General features: G+C 49.8%; 8 protein-coding genes across 8 annotated transcripts; 4 read left to right on the top strand and 4 right to left on the bottom strand.

Moving 5' to 3' along the window:
- Window positions 1–164: 164 nt before the first annotated feature.
- Aud_004282 (TOM complex receptor protein TOM20) lies at window positions 165–804 on the top strand (the record flags this gene model as incomplete). Its single annotated transcript, XM_043289222.1, has 3 exons — window positions 165–222; window positions 284–529; window positions 599–804. 3 exons carry the CDS (start codon window positions 165–167, stop codon window positions 802–804), a joined length of 510 nt encoding a protein of 169 aa, XP_043145157.1.
- A 1,136-nt stretch (window positions 805–1,940) lies between these two features.
- gel2 (1,3-beta-glucanosyltransferase gel2) lies at window positions 1,941–3,643 on the top strand (the record flags this gene model as incomplete). The annotated part of the gene is made up of 5 exons (XM_043289221.1): window positions 1,941–1,949; window positions 2,038–2,168; window positions 2,242–2,341; window positions 2,399–2,683; window positions 2,738–3,643. The coding sequence occupies 5 exons, from the start codon at window positions 1,941–1,943 to the stop codon at window positions 3,641–3,643; spliced, it is 1,431 nt and encodes a 476-aa protein (XP_043145156.1).
- Window positions 3,644–4,118: 475 nt separating this feature from the next.
- On the bottom strand, window positions 4,119–7,581 carry Aud_004280 (F-box and WD domain protein; the record flags this gene model as incomplete). Its single annotated transcript, XM_043289220.1, has 2 exons — window positions 4,119–7,165; window positions 7,230–7,581. 2 exons carry the CDS (start codon window positions 7,579–7,581, stop codon window positions 4,119–4,121), a joined length of 3,399 nt encoding a protein of 1,132 aa, XP_043145155.1.
- Window positions 7,582–8,132: 551 nt separating this feature from the next.
- Window positions 8,133–10,530, top strand: Aud_004279 (MRX complex nuclease subunit; the record flags this gene model as incomplete). The annotated part of the gene is made up of 2 exons (XM_043289219.1): window positions 8,133–8,148; window positions 8,201–10,530. The coding sequence occupies 2 exons, from the start codon at window positions 8,133–8,135 to the stop codon at window positions 10,528–10,530; spliced, it is 2,346 nt and encodes a 781-aa protein (XP_043145154.1).
- A 241-nt stretch (window positions 10,531–10,771) lies between these two features.
- On the bottom strand, window positions 10,772–12,749 carry Aud_004278 (acyclic terpene utilization AtuA family protein; the record flags this gene model as incomplete). Its single annotated transcript, XM_043289218.1, has 3 exons — window positions 10,772–12,283; window positions 12,335–12,669; window positions 12,722–12,749. 3 exons carry the CDS (start codon window positions 12,747–12,749, stop codon window positions 10,772–10,774), a joined length of 1,875 nt encoding a protein of 624 aa, XP_043145153.1.
- A 2,695-nt stretch (window positions 12,750–15,444) lies between these two features.
- On the top strand, window positions 15,445–17,178 carry Aud_004277 (aldehyde dehydrogenase family protein; the record flags this gene model as incomplete). The annotated part of the gene is made up of 4 exons (XM_043289217.1): window positions 15,445–15,506; window positions 15,578–16,358; window positions 16,475–16,895; window positions 16,949–17,178. 4 exons carry the CDS (start codon window positions 15,445–15,447, stop codon window positions 17,176–17,178), a joined length of 1,494 nt encoding a protein of 497 aa, XP_043145152.1.
- A 363-nt stretch (window positions 17,179–17,541) lies between these two features.
- Window positions 17,542–18,380, bottom strand: Aud_004276 (pyridoxamine 5'-phosphate oxidase family protein; the record flags this gene model as incomplete). The annotated part of the gene is made up of 2 exons (XM_043289216.1): window positions 17,542–17,892; window positions 17,988–18,380. The coding sequence occupies 2 exons, from the start codon at window positions 18,378–18,380 to the stop codon at window positions 17,542–17,544; spliced, it is 744 nt and encodes a 247-aa protein (XP_043145151.1).
- A 3,129-nt stretch (window positions 18,381–21,509) lies between these two features.
- Aud_004275 (fungal specific transcription factor domain-containing protein) lies at window positions 21,510–23,791 on the bottom strand (the record flags this gene model as incomplete). Its single annotated transcript, XM_043289215.1, has 6 exons — window positions 21,510–21,954; window positions 22,011–22,607; window positions 22,667–23,055; window positions 23,146–23,351; window positions 23,409–23,593; window positions 23,616–23,791. The coding sequence occupies 6 exons, from the start codon at window positions 23,789–23,791 to the stop codon at window positions 21,510–21,512; spliced, it is 1,998 nt and encodes a 665-aa protein (XP_043145150.1).
- Between the last annotated feature and the right edge of the window lie 2,489 nt (window positions 23,792–26,280).

The raw sequence follows: 26,280 nt of genomic DNA, 5'->3' as shown, positions 1-26,280 counted from the left end.
CGGTTACAAGCTCAAGACGGGCGTCACCAAAACTTCCAGTCGTCAAAGGGAATACCTCGTCATCCCTTGTTGGAACTACGTGAGGTTATCTTGTTTCTTTTTACTTCTCCAATTGTATTCTACCCTTTTAATTTCAACTAAATACCTCCCCTCTCCGCACCAACATGAAGACCTCAACTTTGGTGGCAGCTTCTGCCGGCACCATCTTGACCGGCCTCTTGGGTAAGTGCCGAGGAAATCCATCGATCGCCTATATTCAAACTAAAGTTGACTCGTCCTGTAGCCTACGCTGTATACTTTGACCACAAGAGACAGACCGATCCGGAGTTCCGCAGAAGCCTGAAGAGAAACAACCGTCGACTTGCGCGTGCTGTCAAGGAGGAAGCAGAAGCCCAGGGAGCGATGCAGCGCGAATCCATCAAGAAGGTAGTTCAGCAGGCCAAGGATGAAGGTTTCCCAACGGACTTGGAAGAGAAGGAGGCCTATTTCATGGGTCAAGTTGCTCGCGGAGAGTCTCTGTGTGCCGAAGGTATGATCAACATCTCAAGTCATCAGGGCGAACAACACGCAAAGTCAGCTCACACACCTTCGCATCTAGGCTCCGACCAGATTGAAGCTGCTTTGTGCTTCTACAAGGCTCTCAAGGTCTACCCTCAGCCCAAGGACCTGATCTCGATATATGACAAGACCGTCCCTAAGGATGTGTTGGAGATCTTGGCTGAAATGGTCGCCATGGATGCTGGTCTCAATTTGGGTTCTTTCACTGGCGAGGGTGGCAGTGCTGACAACCACGGCGTCGAATAAATGCCATAAAAAAAGCGGCCCTCCACAGCACTTTACCCTCCGCGTCTCCGTACTTTCGCCTTTTCCCGCAATAGGAGTCTTGGCCTTTGTTTCTTGAGCTTCCGGTCCACGCTGGGCCGTGGCCTGGTCACTTCTCCAGACTGACCTATCTGATTCTACTTTCACCAATCTCTCTCTCACGTGGCGCTTGCAACATCTCCACTACTTGTGACCCTTCTTCTTCAACCACTTGTACATTTGCATTGTGTCTTGGCCGCCGATGCGGCGGACCATCTTGGTATTTCTCGGCGCCATGACTTTTCGTTCTATTTATGTGTGTTTCTCCCCTTTCGCCTATCATCGGTCTCCTTGGCCCCGGACCTGGCCAGACACCACATTTCACTGGGTGGCTGAGCCCCGGTAGCTCCTCTGTCTCCGAATCCTCCGTTACGATAGGTCTGCTTTGGGTTGTATTCTAGAAGGATCAGTAGTTCTAGCAGGGTGAAAAGACGGTCTTTAAAGAAAAAGTAAAGTTCGGTTAGCTGTTGTATTCTCTTTTGAGGTTGTAACTCATTCGAAGGCAGCCAGATTCTGGACAGGACGGCCCAAGAACACCCAAGACGAATTTGTATGTTGTCTGACTCTTTAGGATCATGGAATGGCCCAATCCCAGCCTCTGCAACCCAGTGTGATCTTGAGGTGAGACGCTGGCGTAGTGGATGAGCCGGACTGCTGTTAGCGCCGCTTGGCCGCGCTGTTTCACTCTCACGACGCTCCACTGGCCTTCATTGTGCCCAGCTTTTAGCCTTGATAAATCGTCTAATTTAACTCCTGGGCGCTGATAATTACTCTTGGCCCTATCTGTTTCCAAAATGAAGATCTTACTCAGTCCTCTTCCCCTTACTACTCCCTCCTTCATTTCTGTTCCTTCGTCCTCGAATTCTTTCTCCTTGTCGCGTGGGTTATATCTTTTAATCGCCACGATCGCTTCCTTCTGTTCTGTTTATACGCCTCCCTAACTTCAGTCATTCTTTTGAAGACCCTTGAACCCTTTTAACCAAGCCCCTCTTTTCGCTCCGGACTCCCTGTAGAAGGGTCCATCCAATCGTTCAGCATCTAATCCCCATCGGGTCAATACTATTTTACCACGTTCAAACATGCTTCCGGTTCGTCACACGTCATTTTCTAATAATTTCATTATATCCTTCTTGCGCTGTTTGATCTCTTGATTAATATACTGAGAATGACTTGCAGACTTATGTTCGCCTTTTCACGGCGGTCTGCGCTCTCGCGACCACTGCCAGCGCCGTCGTGCCCGTTGAGGTTAAAGGAAAGGACTTTGTGAACAGTCAAACCGGTGCTCGGTTCCAGATCTTGGGTGTCGAGTAAGGATCTACTCTCTGCGATGCGGACCATTAGAAGGCGGAATTGTTGATCGTCCGTTCTCCTGTCCGACAGCTACCAGCCCGGCGGTTCCTCTGGCTTCACCAAGGACAAAGATCCTCTCAGCGATCCTGATGCATGCTTGCGGGATGCCGCTCTTATGCAGCGTTTGGGCGTAAGATTCATATCTTTTTTCTGAGGAAAATTCGATGCATTACTTACGCGAAAACAGGTTAACACTATCCGTATCTACAACCTGTCGCCGAGTCTCAACCACGACGAGTGCGCATCCATCTTCAACGCAGCTGGTATCTACATGATCCTGGATGTCAACTCGCCCCTGTATGGCGGATACCTCGACAGGACCGACCCTAAAAGCACCTACAACGATGTCTATTTCCAGCAGGTCTTTGGCGTCGTCGAAGCGTTCAAGAACTTCCCCAACACCCTGGCCTTCTTCGCTGGAAACGAGGTCATCAACGAGCAGAGTGTCAAGAACGTTCCCACTTACGTTCGGGTATGTCATTTATCCCAACAATTTGAGATTGCCTGTCCACTGACACTTTTGTAGGCAGTTCAGCGTGACATGAAGGATTACATCGCAAAGAATCTTAACCGTACCATTCCTGTTGGCTACTCTGCTGCTGATATCCGTCCCATCCTCATGGACACCCTCAACTACTTTATGTGCGAGGACGACGCCAATTCTCACTCTGACTTCTTCGGCCTCAATTCCTACTCGTGGTGCGGCAACTCGTCCTACACCAAGAGTGGCTACGACGTCCTCACCGAGGACTTCGCCAACGCCTCTCTCCCCGTCTTCTTCTCCGAGTACGGCTGCAACGAAGTCAAGCCCCGCTACTTCACCGAAGTGGAGGCCCTCTACGGCGCGGAAATGACCCAGTCCTTCTCCGGCGGTCTCGTCTACGAATACACCCAGGAGGAGAACGAGTACGGTCTCGTCCAGATCAACGACAACGGCACCGCCAGCCTCCGCGTCGACTACGACAACCTCATGGCGCAGTACAAAAAGCTCGACATGACCCGCATCCAAGCCTCCAACACAACCCAGACCTCCTTCAAGGCCCCCAAGTGCGACTCCTCCCTCATCACCAACTCCACCTTCACCGACTCCTTCGATCTGCCTAAGAGACCCGCCAAGGTCCAGAAGATGATCGACGACGGCCTCTCAAACGCCAACACCGGCAAACTCGTCGATGTCAAGACTACCGACATCCCGCAGAAGGTCTACAACGCCAACGGCCAGGAGATCACCGGCATCAAGCTGAATGTCCTGGCTAGCGGCGAGTCCAATACCCCCGGTGCTCACAGCTCCGGCTCAACCTCTGGTTCTTCCGGCTCGGGCGGCAGCTCGTCATCGTCCGGCTCTGACAAGAAGGGTGCCGCTGGCACGATTTCTGTGCCCTTCGTTGGCCTGCTGTCTGCTGCCTCGTTCATGGCGTTCTTCGTGCTGTAATAGGTTAATATTCTTGACTCCTTGCTTGTATTCTTGTTAAATATTTGAGAACATTTTGTCTTCGTCTAGGCGGCCATGTCACCTCGCCGCTGCTTGGGGCTTTCAAACACAGTACATTCTTATGCAGAACATATAGATCAAGATCTGATATAGTTTGCTTTCAAGTCTTGGCTTTATTGTTTGTAGCTATGAGTTTGTCACCTGATATTGGAATTTTATGAATCCGATATTGCAGGAGATACTTGTACAGAGAGAAATGTGAGATTCGACATTATGCTCGACGTGATCTTTCAGAATTGAATCATATTGATTATATGAATTTGGATACGGCGTAATGTATGCCCCTATGCTTTGATAGGGCATGAGAAAATGATCAAGGTGATGTAGTCGATGCAAACGATTAGTAAGATCTAATGATTGAAGGTAAAAAAGAAATCCGAAATCAACTCAGAAAAGAAAACAAAAAAAGGTTCAACTACAAAGCTCTTCCCTTGCCTTTACCATTGTCAGAGGCTGGTGGGAATGCACTCCGCGAAGGATATTCCTCGTGTTGCTGTCTTTCTGTTTGCCCAGCACTCTGACTCTCCGCGAGACTCAACTGTATGGCAAACTCCAGATCGTCGAGCTCTTGCTGGCGACTGCTTTCAGCAGCAGCCAACTCGCTTGGTGAAATGTCACCGTGACTTGATTGAAACTTTTTGGAGTACTTCAAGGGAAAAGGAGAGTTTTCCTGTGAAGCTCCCTCGTCGAGCAAGCTCAGGCGGATAGCTTCAGCAATATCAGGTGCAAGATCATCGTCGACCGTATCCTGGTACGGAGAGGACGAGGACGAATAGTCGTCTGCTGCGACGGAACTATCATTCCGACCAATAGTGTCACTTGGAGAGGTGCTGACCACCGAGTTATCGACCGCTTCACCATGCTTGAGGGCTTCACTAGCGAAAGCTTCTTCGCTCAGTAATTGTGCGTAGGCGAGAAGTTGCTCCTCGCTGACGTCCGGCCCCAATAGATCGACACCAAACCGGTTGCTGAGATGTGCCCTTTCCTTCGCTTCGACAACTTTCTGTCGTTCAATTTCCACCTTTTCGTCCTCTATGTATTCCTTGAGGGCTCCACGGCCACTACTGCTAAATCTTTGGCCCTCAGCCGTGATGTTGCTACCCTTGTGGCCGCGGCGAAGTCGACGCTTACTGCTCTTGTATTGATCTGCGCCAGAGGAGCTAAAAGCCCAGTACCGCAGGTGCGTTCCCAGAGCGACCATGCCTCTCAGCACAGTCGGATCCGGATCAAGGCATATGGCTCCGCATGCGAAGAAGTTGTTACCAACTCCGTGCATGGAGGCTTCTGCTTGCACTAAACGGCGACGAGCTCTGGAAGAAAATCGTGAGTTGATTGTCCGAATAGGTCGTGTGGTAGAGGCAAGGGGATCCCATGCTTGCACAAGTCCGTCGTTACCACCGTGCACCAAATATAAGGCTGTCAGGGCAACACATGACACCTGTGGTGAGTCGGTTTGGATGATCCTTAGCGGCGACACGGAGTTGATAATATCGGTACTCTTGGCTGAGGGCGCCCGTATATCCCATACGAACACCAGGCCTGTGGCGGTACCAACAGCGAGGTATCGTCCTCGATTTCCAGGCACTTCAGGGCTCGAGGACGACTGCTTCATGTGCGGCAATGGAGACGACATGGCCGAAGAGTAGGCCGAGCCACCAGACATCCCCAGTAGTGGATCCTCGTCAGCGGTCAGGACGGCATAAGTGGAAGAATCCAAGGCGCTTGTAGTGATCCGGATGGACTTTCGGTCACCGAAGCCAAAGTCTGACATGCGCCATTCTGTGTTTGCAACCGAGCAGACTGTATCACTGATATAACTGGAAGTTCTGGACGGAGGCAGACTACTCTCATCCAAAGCGGAGGATGGGATAGGTGTATGGCTAGGTCCACCAAAAAGAGATCGAGTTGTAGCGTCACCAGTGACATGAGGAAGGGTTCCAGAAGCCGCTGGAAGATCGGACTTCAACATGATTCTGGTGAACCTGCGAATCGAGGCTTTTTCACCTTCACCAGCGCCGCGACCAATGACCATGATTGATTCACCAGCGCCATCCCCGTCATCACCGGCAAAGTCGACTTTCAGATCGCGTCTCATATCCCAGCCTTCACAAACCTTTCGGAAATGTTTGGGTCTGAATTTCAGAAAACGCTCAATCTCCTTGGTTTCGGCAGCTATCTGTTGTTCATCGAGCTTCATCGAGTCCGACGACGACCTAGGGCTGTAGCTTCCATCAACAGGGTCCCTGTTGAAGGGGTCAGGTCGTGCAGTCCGCCTGCTCGCTTCTATGAGCTCCCATCGAACACTTCTACCAGTCTTCCAAGCAAGCTGATCAAGTTCCTCTGCGCTCAACTTTGCTGCCATATCGGGTTGTCGAGGTATTTCTGTTAGGTAGAACACCTCTCCGAGAGCATTAAGAGCCGTTGCCCATATCCTGCCACGAGAGGAGCGTTTCTTGGAATAATTGTCATCAACAGCTATACCAATGATGGGGACTCCGGGGCAGATAGCCCATTTAGCCGTGACCTGGCCTCTCTCAAACCGCTTCTCATAGGCAGGATGAGGTCCGAGGGCGTAGGCTGTAAGGATACCAACAGATGAGCCAGATAGCATCCCAACCAAGCCTCCTGTCATCTTAAGGATGTGCGGGGACTTGGCGATCCAAACCGCAGTGATTGAAGTTGTCGCCGGGTTGAGCGCAGGGACGCCCTGTTGTGGTAGGGAACTTGATTCCACGAGTCCAAGGAAACGGCCACGCTGCTCCGTAGTCGAGATGAAGTAACTGCGACCTTGCGGACAGCCTTCGCCATAGACCATACCATATGGCTGACTGACGTCCATACAGTTGGGTTGCCCAGCAAGGTCGCCAGATCCAAGGCCGTATTCGGTATCGCCGGGGAACAAGTCCGCGAAATGCCGGAACATCTGATGATCTGCCAGGCCCCATGTACCGACTTTAACCGTGGAGGGGTCGCTAGCAGATGCAATTCCCTGCTCCGACGCACCATGAATAAAATGCGGCTCCTTCTTGGCATCTTCTGCACCGAAAGATCCACCGAGGTGACTCACGGGGTACATGAGCTGCGAAGTGTAGGTGGCTACAGCGCTGCCATTACGTACATTGGCAGCTCGAACCGTACCATGTTTCTTGGAAGGCTCGAACTGAGCTGGCTTGCCCCTTGAAAGCGATCTCAACAAGCGAGTCCTCAGGATGTATTCGCTTCTCCACGAAGCTAGCGCAGTGAGTCTCGAGAAGTACCGCTTATTTGAAGCCACGTTATCCGAGCCGTCCGCCGCAGAGAGACGAGCGCCATTTTCCACGGTGTACGGACCCGGGAAGTACCGGGAGAATGCGATTCTCCACGCATGAGGGGTCGTGACCAAACTATAAAAGCGGCGGGACACAAGTGAGATAGACGACAACGAGGGCGGTGGCAGATGAGAGAGAATGTGAGTCAGGACCTCTGCGCGTTTCAATCGTTAGCTCGTTGATCGCTAATCACTGCGCTAGGAAGAATGATGACGTACCATTGGGTAAGGCTCCCAGAGATATACGCGGCTGAGCATTGAAGTTTACTCTCTTGGAGCGGTAATCTGCTCGCTTGCTGGGAGATTGTGGGATGGCGTTCCCGTACTGACTGGCACCGCTGACAGCCGGCGATGAGTGGAGGAGTGGATCGGAACTCATCGTGTTCAAGGACGAAAGGCTGTCGTCCTCGACGCCAGCGTCAGGGTCTCCGACTCCCTCATGAGGAAGACCGGAGACCCGGTAATTCTCTCCATAAAGTTCATGTCCATGCTGGTTGGGATTGAAAGCGTCTCCGGATGGCGATTCTGCTGGGGAACTCGATTGGAGAACTGCAGATGGCCCTGGTTGCATAAAAAGGTCTGGTAAGGTTGGAGGGGCAATGTAGGCGACTGAACCAGCGGAGAATCCTGGATCAGCCGGGGTGATATTCAGAGAGGAGCGACGAAGGAAATGCGACAGAATCGATTGCTAAGATAGAACTCAAATGGAGGGTTTGGAGGGGGAATCAAGGAATGAGTCAAGATTCAGTTCGGATAGTCGATGGCGGGGGACAGACTTTCGCGTCCCGAGACACGTGACGCGGTCGCGCCTTGGAGGCAAATTGCTTTTTCGTCCCTAATAACAGCACGAGAACTTCAAGGATAATAATCTATGGAGAAAATTTCGAGCTCCTAGGTCGACTAAATTGATCAGGCTGAGATGGTAATTCTTTCATGAATTCACCTCGGAAAAAATTGGATGTGTTTGTTGTCTGCAGGCAGCACTCTCCAGGCATCTAAGCAACTATCCAACTATCCTCCGTAGTTCTCATTTAAGCTCTTGTTGCTCTCTGGTTACGTGGAAAAGTGCGCAGTTACTCCTCCATTTCTGCATACATGTGTGATTAGCTCTCTGCTTTGAATATGCCTGGCATCAGTGGTAAGCAGCGATTTATAAAAGTCATTCCAGCTTCAAAGGCTGATACGCATAGACGCGGAAACAATCCGCATCCTTGTATCAACCGACAACCATGTCGGGTACAATGAGCGAGATCCGATAAGGGGCGATGACAGCTGGAAGAGCTTCCATGAGGTGATGTGCCTGGCCAAAGAGCGAGACGTGGACATGGTACTTCTTGCTGGCGATCTTTTCCATGAGAACAAGCCGTCCCGAAAGTCCATGTATCAAGTCATGCGATCAATCCGAATGAACTGCTTGGGTGACAAGCCTTGTGAGTTGGAGATGCTCAGTGATGCAAGTGAGAACTTTCAAGGAGCGTTCAACCACGTCAACTACGAAGATTTGGACATCAACGTTGCCATTCCGATTTTCTCAATCCATGGAAATCACGACGATCCGTCAGGCGAGGGTCATCTGGCGGCCTTGGATCTACTCCAGGTATCAGGGTTGTTAAATTACTACGGTAGAACACCGGAGTCCGATAACATCCATATCAAGCCAGTGCTGCTACAGAAAGGGCGCACAAAGTTAGCTTTGTATGGTATGAGTAATGTACGGGATGAGAGGCTTTTCAGAACATTCCGAGACGGTAAAGTGAAATTCTATCAGCCTTCCATTCAAAAAAACGATTGGTTCAACTTGATGTGCGTACATCAGAACCATCACGCATATACCGAGACTGGCTATCTTCCAGAAAATTTCCTCCCAGATTTCCTCGACCTGGTCATCTGGGGCCACGAACACGAATGCTTGATCAATCCAAAACTCAACCCGGAGACGAAATTCCATGTCATGCAGCCTGGATCGTCGGTAGCGACGTCCCTTGTTCCTGGCGAAGCGGTTCCAAAGCACGTCGCGATTCTTAGCATCACTGGCCGTGAGTTCAAATGTGAGCCAATTCGCCTGAAAACAGTACGTCCGTTTGCAATGAGAGAGATTGTTCTATCAGAAGAAAAAGGCGCGCAGAAGTTGGCCCGCAAAGAGAACAACAGGACTGAAGTCACACGCTTCCTGATCTCAATTGTCGAGGAACTAATCGAGGAAGCCAAAGCGGAATGGCTGGAAATGCAGGACGAGGCAGATGAAGATGAGGAACGCGAAGTTCCATTACCGCTAGTGAGGCTTCGTGTTGAGACATCCACGCCAGAAGGAGGGAGCTATGACTGTGAGAACCCTCAGCGCTTTTCCAACCGTTTTGTGGGAAAGGTCGCCAACGTGAACGACGTGGTGCAATTCTATCGGAAGAAGAAGAATACCACGACACGCAAGAAGGATGACGAAGTCGATGAAGCTGCCATGTCTCAGCTATCCACTCTGGACACCGTCAAGGTAGAACAACTGGTGCGCGAGTTTCTCGCCGCCCAATCGTTGACTATCCTTCCCCAGAATTCATTCGGAGACGCAGTGGCTCAGTTCATCGACAAGGATGACAAGCATGCGATGGAGATGTTCGTCAACGAGTCCCTAGAAGGCCAGGTCAAACATTTGATGAGCTTAGATCGTGAAGGCGACGACATGGATGACGAAGAACTAGCCCAGAGTTCAATACAAAAGGCCATGGACAAATACCGGACACAGATGGAAGAAATGTTTTCTCAGGGGATAAAGAAACGAAGCACACGGAGTAAAAAACGGTTCAAGCCAAAGCCCGACGGATGGGACACCGAATTCGACGGCGAGTGGGAGGATCAGCCAGGTGCTCTAATTCACTCTGATAATGAAGGTGGCGATCCCAACGAAGAGGAAGCTGCTGAAGATGGAACAGAACCTCAAAAGACTGCGTCGAGTCGTGGTCGCGGCCGTGGACGAGGTGGACGAGCCGCAGCGACTACCACGTCTCGTACCACAACTAAAACACCAGCAACAAAGAAGAGCACTCCTGCCAAGACGACGAGAGGTCGAAAGCAGCAAGTAGTCTCAGATGAGGAAGACGACGATGTAGTCATGCTAGATGACGATGAAGAGGACGCCGCCCCTCAAGGCCTCCCCAACATTGACGAGGACGAGGACGACGACGATAACGACTCGCAAGCCCTATTCGTCAAACAGCCAACAACAAGGACCCGCAAACCAGCTGCAAGCTCGGTAGCTACAAATCAGCGCCGATCGGGACGCAGCGCGGCGTCACCGGCGCCGTCTTCAGCGACCATTGGGGGCACGGCTTCTGGTCGAACCACTGGCAGAACGAGACAAACACAGACGATGCTCAATTTTGTGGGCTCTCAAACCAGTACTCGATCACGTGCTGCTGAAGCATCGAAAACTAGTCGGAGCACCAGAGCTGCTAGCGTGGCCAGTGGTGATATCGACGATGACAGTGACGCTTTCGAGCCTATGCCGAGTTCCAGAAGACGGAGGTAAAACTATTGATGGCAGGCATGATATTGAGGGCTGGGAATAACATCCTATTTTGAATCTCTTTTCTGCTTCAATCCTTACGAAGCGAATGCGCGTCTTATCAGCTGTGTTGCATCTCTATGGCGTTCAGGCAATTACAGATCTTATGTTTGAGGGAACATTCTTCACAGTGCTTTGATCTCGACGCTCATGAAACCCTCATCTGAACAGGGTTTTGTAGGAGACTATAACGCCACATCCACGCCTACAACTTCCCCCTATTCAAAAACTTCACAGGCAGATCCACCCACTTCGCCCGTAAATACTCCGCCACATTCTTCCCCAGGAAATCCACCGTGGTCGTGACCGCAACGCCCCGATCTAGAAGATTCCGAAACAAGAAATGCACAGCCCGTAGATTCGGTAGCTCGAACCGTTCAATCTCTAACTCTGGATTCGCGTTATACGCATCACCCAGGAGCTCCTTCGCTTTCGGGGTGGAAAGCAACGAGCGGAGCCAGAGATACTCGTCGTTATGGCGCACCCAGAACCCGCAGTTGGCGTCTGGGCCTTTGTCGCCGGAGCGTGAATGGACAATCCAGCCTAGAGGGCCACGGGTTGTCGGTCCGAAATCTACCTGCGGATTGGCGGGGGTGTGTGTGATGGCCTGCGAGGGCTGTCGGGGTGTGTATTGGCGGGTCGTCGGGGGAGGAGGGATATCGATGACTTGATTCTTCCAAGGGAGGTGGGCTTGGTGCTTGATGTCCTCTTGAGGCAGGAGTGTGACATAGTACTCGTGGACGGGCTTGGGAAAACCTTGACGCAGGTCCAGGTGGAAGGTGGCGCCGGGGTATCCCTGCATGATATTGTCCGTGATGGGACGGAGGAATTGGGAGGGGGCGAGGTCTTCGGCTCTACGAGCCTGTGCGACGACTCGGAAGGTGACGGTAGCGCTATCTTGATCTCTGGGGTCATCCGGAGACGAGCCTAAGGTGGAAAACTTCAAGGCCGAGAAACTGGACGAGTACGGCGCGAGGAGGTGCCGGATCTGGTCTTCTAGCATCCTCGCCTTGGCCGCGATGTCTAATCCGACCAGGAACCAGGATACTTCAGCCTGGAACCCGCCACGGGCAGTGATGCCGACCTTTGTGGTTGGCGGGGGAGGAGCAGAGCGAACGCCGCGCAAAGCAACGCGGTTGACACCCAGTTGTTCGAAATGGATGTCCGTCAGTATGGCAGTCACATCTGAGTTGAAGTACCACGGGCCTTGGATCTCGTATAGCAGTTGCGAGGAACATGTGTCGACGGTGACAGCACCACCGGAAGAGTATGATTGCTTCGTGATGACCACCTGGCCGTCTGCCGAGATCTCCGCAATGGGATATCCGATGTTGGTCCAGCCATCACCACCGGCGTTCTCCAGCATTTTGAAGCCCGTAAAGTTGCCGCCACAGACGTAAGTGCTGCATTCAATGAGATGGCCAGCCACGAATGCGTTTGCCAATTGATCCAGGTCACTACGGTCCCATCCGTGATACCAGTACGCTGCACCAATCACGGGCGATGCGTCTGATACCCGTCCACACAGAACAATGTCGGCTCCTTGAGCGAAAGCCTCGGCGATTCCGAGACCTCCCAGGTAACATTGAGCGTATATCGGCTCAAATGACCATTCGGAGAGTGTCTCGCCCGTGTAGACGTTGCTAAACTTGGATTTGCCAGAGCATAAAGATTTCTTGATAGTAGGAAGAACTTCATCGCCTGATATCCAAGCGACCTGTACACAATCAGTGCATGCCTTCAGTGCAAGCAAGAAATATTTACTAACCTTTAACTTCAACCCTTTGGCTTGTATCATTTGCGCTACTACCTTGTACAACGCTTCAGTATCAGAATTTCCCGCATTGACGGCCAGCTTAATCCCATGCTTCGCCAAATCCTCCAGCGCCGGTTCTAGGGCCAGCAGGAAAGATGGCTCATATCCCGGCATAGCTGCATCCTGCTTACTCTGTGCTTGCAGCTGGCCAACCTTCCGTGCTGCCCCTGTGACCATGTTGGCTTCACTCATGAAGTCCGCGATGATCACATCGACTGGGTCTTGAGGATAATTGTGGGCAAATTCAGCAATGGCATGGCGCCGGTCAGAGGCAGAGCCCGAAGCACCTTATTCAGTCAGTATCAACACATCGAGCACGGTCACAGATCACCAACTCACCTGCGATGCGAATAGGGCGAGTCCTCATCGTGCCGGTCTGTGAGGCTAATTCTGATACAGCAAGCAGTTTTCAAAGTTATTGAGCAGACTTGACCAGCAAACTCTGCTCTATCCAAAAGCCAGAGACACATGGTCAAAAGAATCAACTGATGTTGTGGTGTATAAATTGATTGTATCTGGTTGGATTCGGATGGAGCACCGAGGGAAGATGGCTCGGTCCTCGGTCTGGAATGCGGGGTTAGCGTCAGCATCTGAGCATACAATCTGGGGTAATGCATCTGCATTAACACTATCAAGCCTTCATGCCTTTGAACATAACTCTCTATCCTTGTGCCTCATTCTCGTGTTAACCGTCTGCATATCAAACTTCTGTAAGTGCGATCCGGAATCTTGTACCAAAACCAAGCGAGCGCCCCACTCGTCAATTAACTCGCTTAGCATAGAAGCTGGCTCAATGGCAAGCAACACCCCCAGAAATTCGCTTTCATATAGCTCATAAGTTTCCGATGTCATGCACAGCTTCATTGATTCTCTGGTTGACTGAGGCCAACCACCTCTTCTGAGCCATTTATCTATACGGCCTAATGTTTTCCCTGTATATTATCCACAGAAGTGTTTGAAAGGCCACATGCGCTGGTTTGCATCTTCCCGAGCGTGTAGAACAGTAGGTGAAGGGCTGGGTGTCAGGTCCATAAATCTAACAACTGCTTTGCTAGTTCACTCAAGCATGAGACAATGGAATTCGACTTTAAACCAAGCATACAGAGTATGTTTTAATACGATTGATGGAGTGCTTCTAACGTTGCCTTTGCCAGCCAGCTGGAGAAGCTTCAACCTAGCTTGAGTATAGATCTCTTGGGTCTTTCAGGCTTTCATTAGAAAATCTGACATCTTCAATAAGCTTGGGACAGGCATTGGTTTTCATGAAAATTAGCTAATGTTGATATGTGTCGTCATAGCGCACGAAAGGCCGATCAGTCTAGGTTCAGCACGCCAGCAGAAAAGGAGACATGATTCAGGACTCCAGTGCCGTCAATCATTTAAGGGGTAGTTAGAGGGACACTGGACAGTGGAGACATGTGGTAGTTACTTTTATGGAGCATAGTGCCAGGTGTCAAGGTGTCGACTCGTATCACTACTTTCGTCTTCAGGGAGGTCCTTCATGCAGATCATTCAATTAGTAGTCTAGAACTTACCTTCCCAAGCACTTCTAGGTCCAACTATCTCTCCTCTGGGCATTAATTATCAAACGTTAGCTAGGTTCGCATATGGTTCAAGGTTGCTCTGGGAAACCGATGCATGTTCAGGTAGGTGCAGCAAACGGTGAAAGGCAAAGTAGCTTAGAGTCGGGATCTTAGAAGTTGACCGACTCCAATCAATGGAGGTGATCATCAGGATTCGAAACCAGGAGATGAAGCTAGAATATAAGATTAAAGCCTCGTGAAGGACCTTATTGGCGAGAACCCGTCCACTACTAACTAGACTCTGACACACCATATAGAGGGGTAGCAATTTCATGATTAGTTGTTGGGCGGGGCTCGAAGCATGAAGCTCTGAACTGTTGAACAGCTGTAATTCCACATTATTAAACCGCATCCATTATCTAGTGATACCTCAGTATCCATGATTGTGATTTGTTGCCTAGAACTTCAGGTACTTCTTGGGGGTGAAGTGGGGTTAAGGTAGTTTTGCTGCGGCTGGTTAGCCTCGCCTTGCCTCGGCTGGACATTTCCCGTTTAAGGTGCCAGCTACCCCCCCCTTGATGACGCTATGCATCCGAGGAAACAATCCTATTCGGAGCACTGAGCACAATGATTGGCATTTGGTTTTCCTTAGATACCGTTCTTCTCGCAAGTGTTCATGACAAGAAGAAAGTATCCGGGCTCCGTTAAGTCCGTTGGTAAGCAACCCAGCCCAAACGTCTGCCTTCGGTGCATTCGTGATCGTCTCCCCGAGGCCTGGAATAGTTTTCGCTGCGCATCTTTCCTGGTTCGGTAAAACTTCCGCCCGTCAAATCTTCTAGGGGGTCCCGTAATATGCAGTACTCTGTAGACTAGCGTGGGAGTGTGGTAGAGGAGTCCTGTCCATTGTGGATTAAGGACAGATAACCATTGACAGTGTCTATGGGGTTTCTGCCATTAAGCTTCATTTTATGTAGTACAACCTCCAACCCATGCCGTTGTGATACCGTCGGTAATTACGAGAGCTATCCGTTGCCGGTGAGCATACACTGTATGCCTTCATTGCTCCCCCTATCTGCCAGTTCTTTTTTCGCGTTGTCTGTTTAAGATTCATCAGTAGAGCTGGGCCTAGTTTCTCGGGCGAAAATCTCTCCGCCTGTCCAGAAGAGAAATGTCGTGCTGAGCAACCAGAGCTAGATACCACTAGGTAGCTGCAGGTCTCCACTTCTTCACCCAGTTACAGTGATATGCGACTTATGAGTGGCACAGAAACGAAACGGCAGAGGCAAAGCAGCAACCCCGCAACAGAGCGGGGTCCTAGAGGAGTTCCTTCAATCCATGCGGTAATCTTACTGGATCCTGTTACGTATCGCCTCCGTTGGGCTTCCCCTCGTTCACCTCCCTTTTGCCCCTCCTCCTTACCGGCAACAGCTCCATACAGCTTGCCGTCTTTACTCTTTTACCTATAATAAGGAGTGTCTTTTCCTCTCTTTCTGTCTCAGTGATACCCGCTACTCCTCACAATCGTCATATACACCCACCATGTCTGACCTTTACGCCACTATCGAGACCCCCCAGGGTAAATATGAGCAGCCCTTGGGTTTGTAAGTTTTCCCTGCATTATATCTTCGCTCCTCTATTTATTCATGTCGTTCTAATTGCTTCTCGTTCCTAGGTTCATCAACAATGAGTTCGTCAAGGGTGCTGAGGGCAAGACCTTCGAGACCATTAACCCCGCCACGGAGCAGCCCATTGTTGCTGTCCACGAAGCTACTGAGAAGGATGTCGACATTGCCGTTGCCGCTGCTCGCAAGGCATTCGAGGGTTCCTGGAAAGAGGTTACCCCCTCTAACCGTGGCCGTTTCCTTACTAAGCTGGCCGATCTGATGGAGCGTGATATCGAGACCCTCGCTGCTATTGAGGCTCTTGACAACGGCAAGGCCTTCACCATAGCCAAGATGGATGTAGCGAATGCTGCCGGTTGCATTCGCTACTATGCTGGCTGGGCCGACAAGATCCACGGCCAGACCATTGACATCAACCCTGAGACGCTCACCTACACTCGTCACGAACCCATTGGTGTCTGCGGTCAGATCATTCCCTGGAACTTCCCCCTGTTGATGTGGTCGTGGAAGATCGGTCCTGCTGTCGCAACTGGTAACACCGTGGTCCTCAAGACCGCTGAGCAGACCCCCCTGTCCGCCCTCTATGCGGCTAAGTTGATCAAGGAAGCTGGCTTCCCCCCGGGCGTCATCAACATTATTTCTGGCTTCGGTCGTACTGCTGGAGCTGCTATTTCTAGCCATATGGACATCGACAAGGTTGCCTTCACTGGTTCCACCCTTGTCGGCCGTAACATCCTCCAGGCCGCCGCTAAGAGCAACCTCAAGAAGGTGACTCTCGAGCTCGGTGGGAAGTCTCCCAACATTGTCTTTGCCGATGCAGACATTGAGAATGTAAGTCCAATCCCATGAATTCGGCGCCCCGTTCAGTGCTCGCAAACCGCATCCTCATAACGGGCGTCACATTTCTTTCTTGGGTTTTTCTAACATCAAGTTTCTGCAAATTATAGGCTTTGAAGTGGGCGTCTTTTGGAATCTATTTCAACCATGGCCAGTGCTGCTGTGCGGGATCCCGTATTCTTGTCCACGAGTCGATCTACGAGAAGTTCCTGGCTCGGTTCAAGGAGCGGGCAGAACAGAACAAAGTCGGCGATCCCTTTGATCCCCAGACATTCCAAGGACCCCAGGTTTCGCAGCTTCAGTTCGATCGCATCATGGGCTACATTCAAGATGGAAAGCAGTCTGGTGCAAGAGTAGTCACCGGCGGAGAACGCCTTGGTGACAAGGGGTATTTCATCAAACCCACTATCTTTGCGGACGTCAACGGCGAGATGAAGATTGTTCGGGAGGAGATTTTTGGCCCTGTTTGCACAGTGCAGAAATTCAGCACCGAGGAGGAGGCCATCAAGCTTGCTAATAGCACAAACTATGGTAGGTGTATCCAGATATGCAACTGCCTTTATCCATGCTAACCTTATGGACAGGTCTCGCCGCTGCTGTCCACACCACAAACGTCAATACAGCAGTTCGTGTATCAAACGCCATCAAGGCCGGAACAGTTTGGGTCAACAATTACAATATGATCTATCCCCAGGCACCATTCGGTGGCTACAAGGAATCTGGTCTTGGCCGTGAACTCGGCTCTTATGCTCTTGAGAACTATACTCAGGTCAAGACAGTGCACATCCAAACAAGCGATTGCCCGTTCCCTTGAAGCCAGTAACACTGCGCTTCCGACCAAAATTACTCTGATTAACGAATTTTTTTTTGTTTATCACGTTCAGGCTTGAAATGCTTTCAAGGATGAGGACTCTCAGATAGTAGCATTTAGTCCTTTGAATCAAGATTAGCGATGCCAGCAATCACCTCGACGTGAAGCCATCTATCTACCTTGGATATCTTGTAGCAGTACTATTAGTTCACTGGCAGTATGACGCCATGCCAACATACAGCAATAAAGACAGTTGGTTCGTCTGCTACCATTTGTCAAAAACGCTGTACAGTTCAGTCATGCCAACGCTCCCTTTTTGTTTCTAATACTCTGTGAGCTACTAGTACGAGCTACTGTACCTCATATCTACCTCAAATCATACCCCATCCAGTGAAGGACAGTCATAGCAAAAAACAAACACAGCAACGACGTCTTGACAACCTCAATCTCCTCTTCATGACGACGGAACCAATTCCGCATTCGTCCCACCCACACATACTCCCCGTTATCCCCCATCGCAGACCACAACCCCGGCAAGCCATCCAAACTGCTCGCATTCCACTGCTGCTGATACGAGCGGAGCTGGCCCTTCTCAACCGTCTTGCTGGCAAAGTGTCCCAGCGTCTCGCGGTCTTTGAAATACGGTTTGGGCTCGTGAGTCTCTGGGTCGAGTTTGAGGGCCAGTTGCGGGACCCCGTACCCGCAGGAGGTTTGGACCTGCAACGAACAAAGTGTTTAGTGATTTAGCTAAATGGTCCTCACGACCAGTGTACTCCCAATCAAAAAGACAATTGGCACTGCAGTAATCAGACCTTGTAAACATCCAACCGGATAATCGCTCGAGCCCCGATGACGCTCTTGCTCCCCATGCGTTCAAGATACGTCGCGAACTCAGGCTGGTTCCATTCTATCACCGAGCCAGTACAGAAGAAGCGCAGGATGCGCGGAGCAGCGTCAAAGGAGCAGAAAAGGACCGTGATCCGGCCATTCTCTCGCAGATGGCAGATGGTCTCGTTGCCGGATCCTGTTGCGTCAATGTACGCTGCTTCGTTGGGGCCGAGGATGGCGAATGAGGCATCGGGTAGGCCCTTGGGCGAGAGATTGACGTGTTTGCCGCGGAGGGGGGCCGAGGCCACGAAGAAGACGCTCTGGCGGAGAGCCCAGTCGCGGAGGTCTGGGGAGATCGAAGGGTAGAATTTAGGCATGGTGTTGTTGATGGATGGTGACCTCTAGTATATTGTACAAAACTACGTGGTGAGGTGCTAATAGTGACGGTCGATCATGAGTCACCAGTCACCTGGCTGACAGAATGCAGGGATTCGTATTCAGAGTCGTACACACTACCGCTCCGCTCTACATTATTTCTGCCTCCACGGCTTAACATAATCCAAATCATGGCCATTATTGGAGGTGTAATTTCTGAGTCGTATCTCCGTAGTAATTATGAAGTCTTGTCTTCTGGTCCCTGTGAAACTCGTGTCTGAGACTTTCCAGGCAGGCGCAGGTATTTATCCCGGAGAAAGGAGCGATCTTCGTGAAAACTTGTCATCTTGAACGACCTGAGATTTGTTAGTAACACGCTCACATTTATCATTCGCGAAACTGAGAGTGGAGTCTCGTTTCCCCTCTAGATATACTGGATACGTTGTATGGTTACGCCGTGTCGGCGTAGACTAACCCGAGGCATCTCGCGGTGCATTACTCCGTACCCCGAAAGGCCACATCCAGTGTTGACTCCATTCTGGGAGTAATCATACTTGTGGCCTTTGTAAGAGATTGCGATGCCTGTTATACGAGTACTTCAATCAGATCACTTTTACTATATTGACGTTCACAAATTAGACGCCGATGCTGCTCTCAGATTGTTTTGAATTTGAACGGATTGAAGAGGCTAAAGATCTTGCCCTTTCGGCCTTTTTTTCTCATAGTCTCCTTTGCTCGATGGAGGGCAATTACGCCTTTGGTGACAGTCTATATGGCCCATGGAGAAGGCTACATTCCCCCAGGGTATGTTCATATTCTTTGTATTGCAGACAGGTTGTGCCGTCATAGAACCAACATCTTCATGGTTTCACGGTACAGATAGACTGCACTATCAGGAGGAGTAGCTTGTCTAAGGTGAATAAGATTTGTTCCAGTGCTTACACAATGTTCATTCGGAAACAAGGAATACTCGAAGAGTGTCAGAAATCGGACTTGTCTTTGATAAGCAAGCTTTCTTCCAGCGCATCAGCAGAGAAATGCCGTATGCTTCTGCCAAAGGTGCATACGTGCAAATAGCCATATGGCCTGTAGTATCTCGCAAAGGTCCTACGTAAAATCGGTACATGGATTTGAGAGTCCAGGTAGCAGACGTCGCTCGCAATAATGAGACAGTCGTATTCGACCTCTAGAAAGTTGATGGCTATGTCGTCGCTTCCCTATGGATCAAGATCTTTGCTTTCTATAGACATACAATACCACTACGCTAAAAGGGTGTCCGGACGATGTACTCGTCAGTCTAGGGTTACATATCCATAATTAGAGAAGATATGATCTTCAACAGATTCCTTCTCTTCCTCCCACTATGCCGCCGAGAATTGTTATCAACGGTGTCTGCAACTGTTTCGCAGGAAGAAATGTTGTACAGTTCCTTGATTGCACCATGTCACCTCAAAAGGCGAGGGTACATGCAGCCGAGATAGAACCCGAAACGTTGTTCGACTGGGTGCAGATAACATGCGCGATGTAAGCGAAGTCTGTGTTTCTGAAGAATTGAAGTTGTGGTCTTTATTGCCCGACGCATACCACCCGTCTCTACATTCCAAGAGGTCAGGGTCCGTCAACAATCGAAGAAAGCAGGAAATATAGAAAACAACGTACCTCCCGTAGGGCTTGATCATTGCAAGGCAGTACGATAGAACTCTCTGGTGGCTTGTTCCTTCTGAAAAGGTATTTTTTCCAGGCTCTCATTGGCCAGTAGCCTTATGGCAATCGCACCTGGGAGCTCGAGACTGACGAGTCTCGACCGTAACAGGCGTATTGATGCTTTCGAGGTCCTCGAAGTCTACACGAGACATGTAGTAATTATCTTCTGCAAATTATAGAAGATTTTCTGCCTCTGAGGATTGCAAAGAGGACGAAAGTCGACGACTGAGTTGGAGCCTTCCTTGAAGGCCATGGTGGTACCCGAGAAGCATTTGAGGGCCTTTCGATAGCTCTTCGGTTGCTGATAGGTCAGCAGAAGATCATTGGCGAATGATGGGCAGGTAGAGAGATGCCTTTGTCAATGAAAGAGAAAATACGAGTGCTGGAGAAGATGATATTCTGACGAGGAATGGAAGATAGAATGAGAAAACAGGTGTGTTCTAACCGGGAAGTTCATCCAATGATACCGAAATGGACCTTCCATATCGATATTGACAGCCATCAGACAACGCCTGTCGAGGGAACAAGAGTTGGAAGGCACTCACTTTCAAAGTTGAATCGCTTTATTGAAGAGGAGACTACCAGGCAACACAAGAAAAGAAAATGATGATAGCGGAGAACAAGGTGGAGAAAACTTCAAAGAATAATTCACTCAGTACGAGATTTAACACGTCTCTGCGGCCTAGTAACAATAGTTAGAGGATCTCGTAGTATGAGGAGAGAAGCCTGCTAAGGTATTTATGAGTCGCATATTTAGACAAGAATCCAACCAGTACACAACAGCTTTGGATATGCTACAGGTTATTCACCTTCCTAGACTTAGTAGAACTAAAAAGATGAGGCCATCTAATAGCAGTATACCCAGTAATATAGAGTGGGGCCACTGTATGAATGTGATGTCTCAGAATGAGATCATCTGTTTCAGAACAAAACCTGTCCTACAACTTACCTGAACCGGTAGAAATGAAGCCTTATGTATTTCCCAAATAGGTATAGAAAATGAAAAATGTGGAATTTCATCAGCATACTATGGATTAATATCCGGCTGAAAGGCGAAACTGTACCTTATAAGGTAGAATTTATACAATAAAGGGGTTGAGACGCAAATCGACACGAGCCGACTCTGAGCCTAGACTGTCGAATATCCAGAAGAGCATAATGTTAAGAAACAATCCGGATATTCTTGATTGTGACCCAAATAACCAGAAGTCTATTTATAGATAGATAGAGGTTTGATGGCCAAATCGAATCTGGTGGACTGTTGAACTCTCTATTTAGGATCCTGAGCCACTAGTGATACATCATGACGGTTTGCCAGAACTGTACGCAATTCTCAATATCAAATGGAAGCGCAAATTAAACAGACGATTAGCAGTTTGGACTTCATACAATGCAGTATTCATGCTAGTACGTACAGAATGATGCATTCAGAGTGGGTTCATATCACTCGTTCTGTCTTGCAGTGGAAGTGTTTCTTCTGTGAAGGGGAAGCTATCCCAGAAAGGTAGCTCCATGCCCTCCCATTCCAGAGGGACGCTATTGATATCAAAGGGACTCGGCAGTGTGGCTAGATTAACGGTGACCCCGCCGTCTATCTGGCGTGACGCCCTACGGCCATGCAAGCTGAAAAGCTTGCTCACATATTGGCTTTTGCTGCTTTGGTCCTGGTTCGAGAGTCTTTGGCGTTGTTCGGCAATAGCGTTGCGGAGAAAGGAGAGTATTTCGTAGTAGTGGCCCGCTTGGGCGGACTGCTGGGAGAACATGTGGAGGATGTCGATGGCGCCAGTGAAGGCTTCTTCGAGGTCGGGGATTGGGTCTTTTTGCGAAAAGAGCGAAAACCCGACAACGAGAGCTGCAGCGAAGATGAAGGCTCTGATGAATAGTGTTATTTAGCATGTGCAGTAGTTTAAGTCGTGTGTACAACTCACTTTAGGATGCACATGTTTCCTAGGAGTAAATGGGAACGATGAATCTCCAGGCAGGTTTGGAGCATGTAAAGAGCTGAGTCTGTGCAGGCGAGAGCCAGCCGTGAATGCACGGGGTTTTCTGAGAAGACGTCCTCCAGGTTTCGTTCGGCGAGGCTGTCATGTACTCGGGCCAGCCGGACACCTAGCGCCGATATCAGGAATGGTCTCGTCACAATGATGATGGCAAAGTGGTAGGAACAGGCGATGTGCAAGCTGCCTATGACCCGGTCCTGAGCAGCAAGACACTCCTGTTCTGTGCCTGGGGGTGCAAGCAAAGTCTCTGGCAGACCATCGCTCCACCGCTTAAGCTTCTCCAGTATCGACTCGGCGACCTGCGCCGAAGCCGCCTTTTCGCTGTACAAGCGGGTGATCGTCTCATCCAGGATTTGCGCGAGATTATATAATGCCACCAGTCCTTCCTCGGCAAGATCATTGCGCTGCGGTGCCTCAGAGATGCTGGCTCCTGATTCCGAGCGGAGTGAGGCTGTTGCGGGCGGTCGTCCGAGAATGGAGCTGACGAGGAGGTCAAGGTTGCATAAACTCATCCAAACACATGCTCTATTTTTATGATCTCTGCGTTAGCGGGGAAGTGAAATTACAGTGAATCATAAGGATACCTTCGGTGCAATTCGTTGACCGGTAGTGAACCAGAGACATCAATGTGTAGACCGAGCGCCACAGCTGCTCGAGCGGCCACCCCAAGGTACATGAAAGCAGCATTTCTGCGACACGCACCGAGCATGTAGAACGACATCAGCAGAAACAAGCACACCATTTCCAGGCTGGGGTTCTCCAGCATGCTGGCGAACGCCCGGCGTTGCCCCCTCGCAAAGAAGAAGTGTTCGATTTGCACTTTCGTTGGATCGTGCTTATGCGACTGTGCGCCAATGGCAATCATGACGTCGAGCAGAGCTGTTGTATGTTGTGCATGACTAGTCTCGGAGCGTCGATTATGTAGAAGTTGCATCAATTCGGAATCCGGCATCAGATAGAGGAAGCCACTCGTCTGTATGCACAGGTGATCAGCAGGGTGTTTCTGAATAACTCAACGAGGGATTGGGTTTAATAAGCTTCAGGCAATTCCGATATATCTTACTGCAATCTGGTATGCTCGGAGCAAGGCTTGACGCTGCTGGAGATCCAGCTGGTCTTCAAAGTCCGGCGAAACATTCTTGGGCGCTTCTGTTTCGAGCATGTCTTCCAATTTAACATTGTGTGAGAACTGCGACGGGCCTATGTGTTGAGTGACTGTATCTCGGAGTAACTGCAGGAAGGAAAGCGACGCAGCTCTGCCCACGTATACTGGATAGCATGTCAACCCAAGCCTTTCGAAGTGGCATTATCAACTGCTCCACAAACCTCTTTCCCCTTGCAGGCTACGCAACATTCTAGGACGCGTTTTGTGTGGTGCTTCAGGGGAGGCCGATCCCTGATCGACAGTGTTCTCGAGTGGTCCATGACGCCGGGGATCCGTAGAAGATAGTATCTGGGACGGCGTGGTAGGAGCAACCGGTCTGCTTGGCGCATCCGGCGTGTTGGGTTGCCTTGAAGATGAGAACGACTCACTTCGTCTGCTTGGCATACACGAATGCGCCTGTCCCTTTCGAATGCAATTTTGGCATGGGAAAGATCCGCTGCATCTCCTCTTGGATGTTCTGCAGAATAAACAGGCCTCGTATGCCCGCAGACGGTTGGCGGGATGCACTTTGGGTCGTGCCATAGCCGATATCAATGTCCAGCATGGATGCGGATCCACATTAATATGTCGTTGGAACCGATGCGGTTGTCAATAGCCTGAGCACCCCCGATGATATTTTATTTTTCCGGCTCTGCAGGGGAAGATAAGGTCTCCCCGCATTTGAGCCATGCTTTGTATCGGTTATCGTCGTTGAAAGTCTTGGAACGTTTGGATTGGTCAAGCGACCGCCATGTGGGCGGGGGAACGTGTCGATCTCCAAATGTTTCCCCTTCCGACTTCCGGCTGATAAAGTCCCGTGACTTGCTTATGCGTTGGGGCTTCCTGGACGTTTGGGCCGACTTCAACTATATCACTCGGGCTTATGGACATCGTGGCTGATAGAATCCACTCTAGAGAAACATCGGAATCGAGGTGTGGGTTGGTTCTCCATGATTATCGAAGACATATGTGGCAGCGGACCAAAAGTCTACTAGCGATATATATATGTATATACACACACTTGTATCAGGTACATCCGCAACAATCCTACAACTCACAAATCACTGAACTACGGCAGGACCTAGCTTTCTCTCCAGTCACACAGTATATGAATACCCCAATAACATGATAATTCAAATTAGAAGGGAAAAACTGGACTTGAAGGAGCTCACGAGAAGCTTTCACGGTTTAGGATGGATATTAGTGCATATTACTCTATAGTTCTAAAACTAGATTTAGATCTGTGGCCCTTAGCCGAAGGGATAGACCTATAACTTTTTCCCCTTTTTTTGGGGTTTCTTTCCTAGACCACGTTCGGGTCACTCGTTCGAGACCAGGACCATCTAGTTTCAAGAGGAGGAAAAAAAGTCGAGTCAATCTCAAAAATTCCATCACAACAATAAAAGTCCTCGACGATAGGACGCAGCAGACAGAGAAGGCAGATACTACAATGCCACCGACTACTCGAGTTGTCTTGAAAGCAGCCCTTATATGCCGTTTTGGCACTATACGCTTTAATGTCGGGTCTCAGACTGCCCAAGAGCACCAGTGTCTCTGCGAATGTGAGAAAAGATATACGTATCTCGTAGATCAGCGTTTTGCAATCTCAAGCATCCCAACATGGAGGCAACCATGAGGACCTCAAGTTCTCCATATCAACTGCCAGATGCAATCGATAATCCGCTTATATGGAGGAGTCGGTGCAGCCGAGGAGCTCTATGTTGTCCTGTGGTCTTGTAGAACTGGGATACTTCGATCCATTGTGACGGAGGTCATGGTCCCAGACAGATACTGGCTGGCATTGGATGAATGGAGTCATCCCTAAGCTTGTAATTCTGCTCTCCACTCTGATGGGAAGCTAAGTACGTGAATGGGTTCGACTTCGGCATGCCGAAATAGCTAAAGAGACAATCGGCAACGTAAGAGAACATAACAAGCTAACAATGAGCCGCCATAATTTGATAGGTACGTAGTTACTGCTCATAGGTCACTCTGGCCCGTCAGCCAAAGGCAGCCCAACAGTGAAAACATCATAATTGGTCATATTAATTTTTGTTTCTTTGGAGAAACCCAGGTTTGGACACGCTCGGATTGCAAGGACCACTAACAACATGTCTAATAATCAGGGTAGTTAACGTAATCAACCACCGAGCGACGAATACCCCCGAGCGACGAATTTCTCCCTGGGTCAACCACTTCCTTTCTTTAATGCGTTCTTTTATCATCACCACTATTAAAAATGCCTTTATCTCAAGAAAATCGGATACAAATGGCAATTGCAGCCATTAAGAATAAAAAAATTAAGTCAGTACTAAGCGCTGCAGAGACCTTTAGCGTGCCTGAGCCTACCCTTCGCGCTCGCCTCAATGGAAGAAAACCACGCTCAGAAACACGTGCCAATGGCCATAAATTAACAGCTCTGGAAGAAGAAGTTCTTACCAAGCGTCTACTAGATGCAGATAAACGGGGCTTTTCAATTCGACCAGAGTTCCTACGTGGAATGGCGCAGATATTACTCCATGAGCGTACACAGGATCCTACCGCAACCATTGGTGTCAACTGGGCATATAAGTTTATTAAACGCCATCCAGCCCTTCGCACACGATATAACCGGAGGATTACATACCAGCGTGCAAAGCAGGAGGATCCAAGGGTTATAAAACAGTGGTTTACAACTGTGCATGAGGCTATTCAAGAATACGGCATCCATGAGGATGACATCTGGAACTTTGATGAGACTGGCTTTGCAATGGGACTCTGTACAACTTCTAAGGTTATCACTGCAGTGGATCGCAGTGAGAGACCCCRTACTATCATTCAGGGTAACCGCGAATGGGTTACAATAATTGAATGTGTGAGCTCAAAGGGGGTTTCTATACCACCAGTGGTTATCTTAAAGGGGAAAGAGCAACAGGCTACCTGGTATYAAGAATCAGCAGTTCCTCAAAGCTGGTTAATTGCAATGAGTGATAATGGCTGGATAACTGATATAATAGGCCTTCGCTGGCTTAAAGAGGTGTTTGAGCCATACTCAAGGCAGCATTCAACTGGTGC

This window comes from Aspergillus udagawae (assembly GCF_001078395.1).
Source record: "Aspergillus udagawae IFM 46973 DNA, scaffold_3, whole genome shotgun sequence".
Taxonomy (NCBI): Eukaryota; Fungi; Ascomycota; class Eurotiomycetes; order Eurotiales; family Aspergillaceae; genus Aspergillus; species Aspergillus udagawae.
This window is presented reverse-complemented; position numbering and strand designations above follow the sequence as displayed.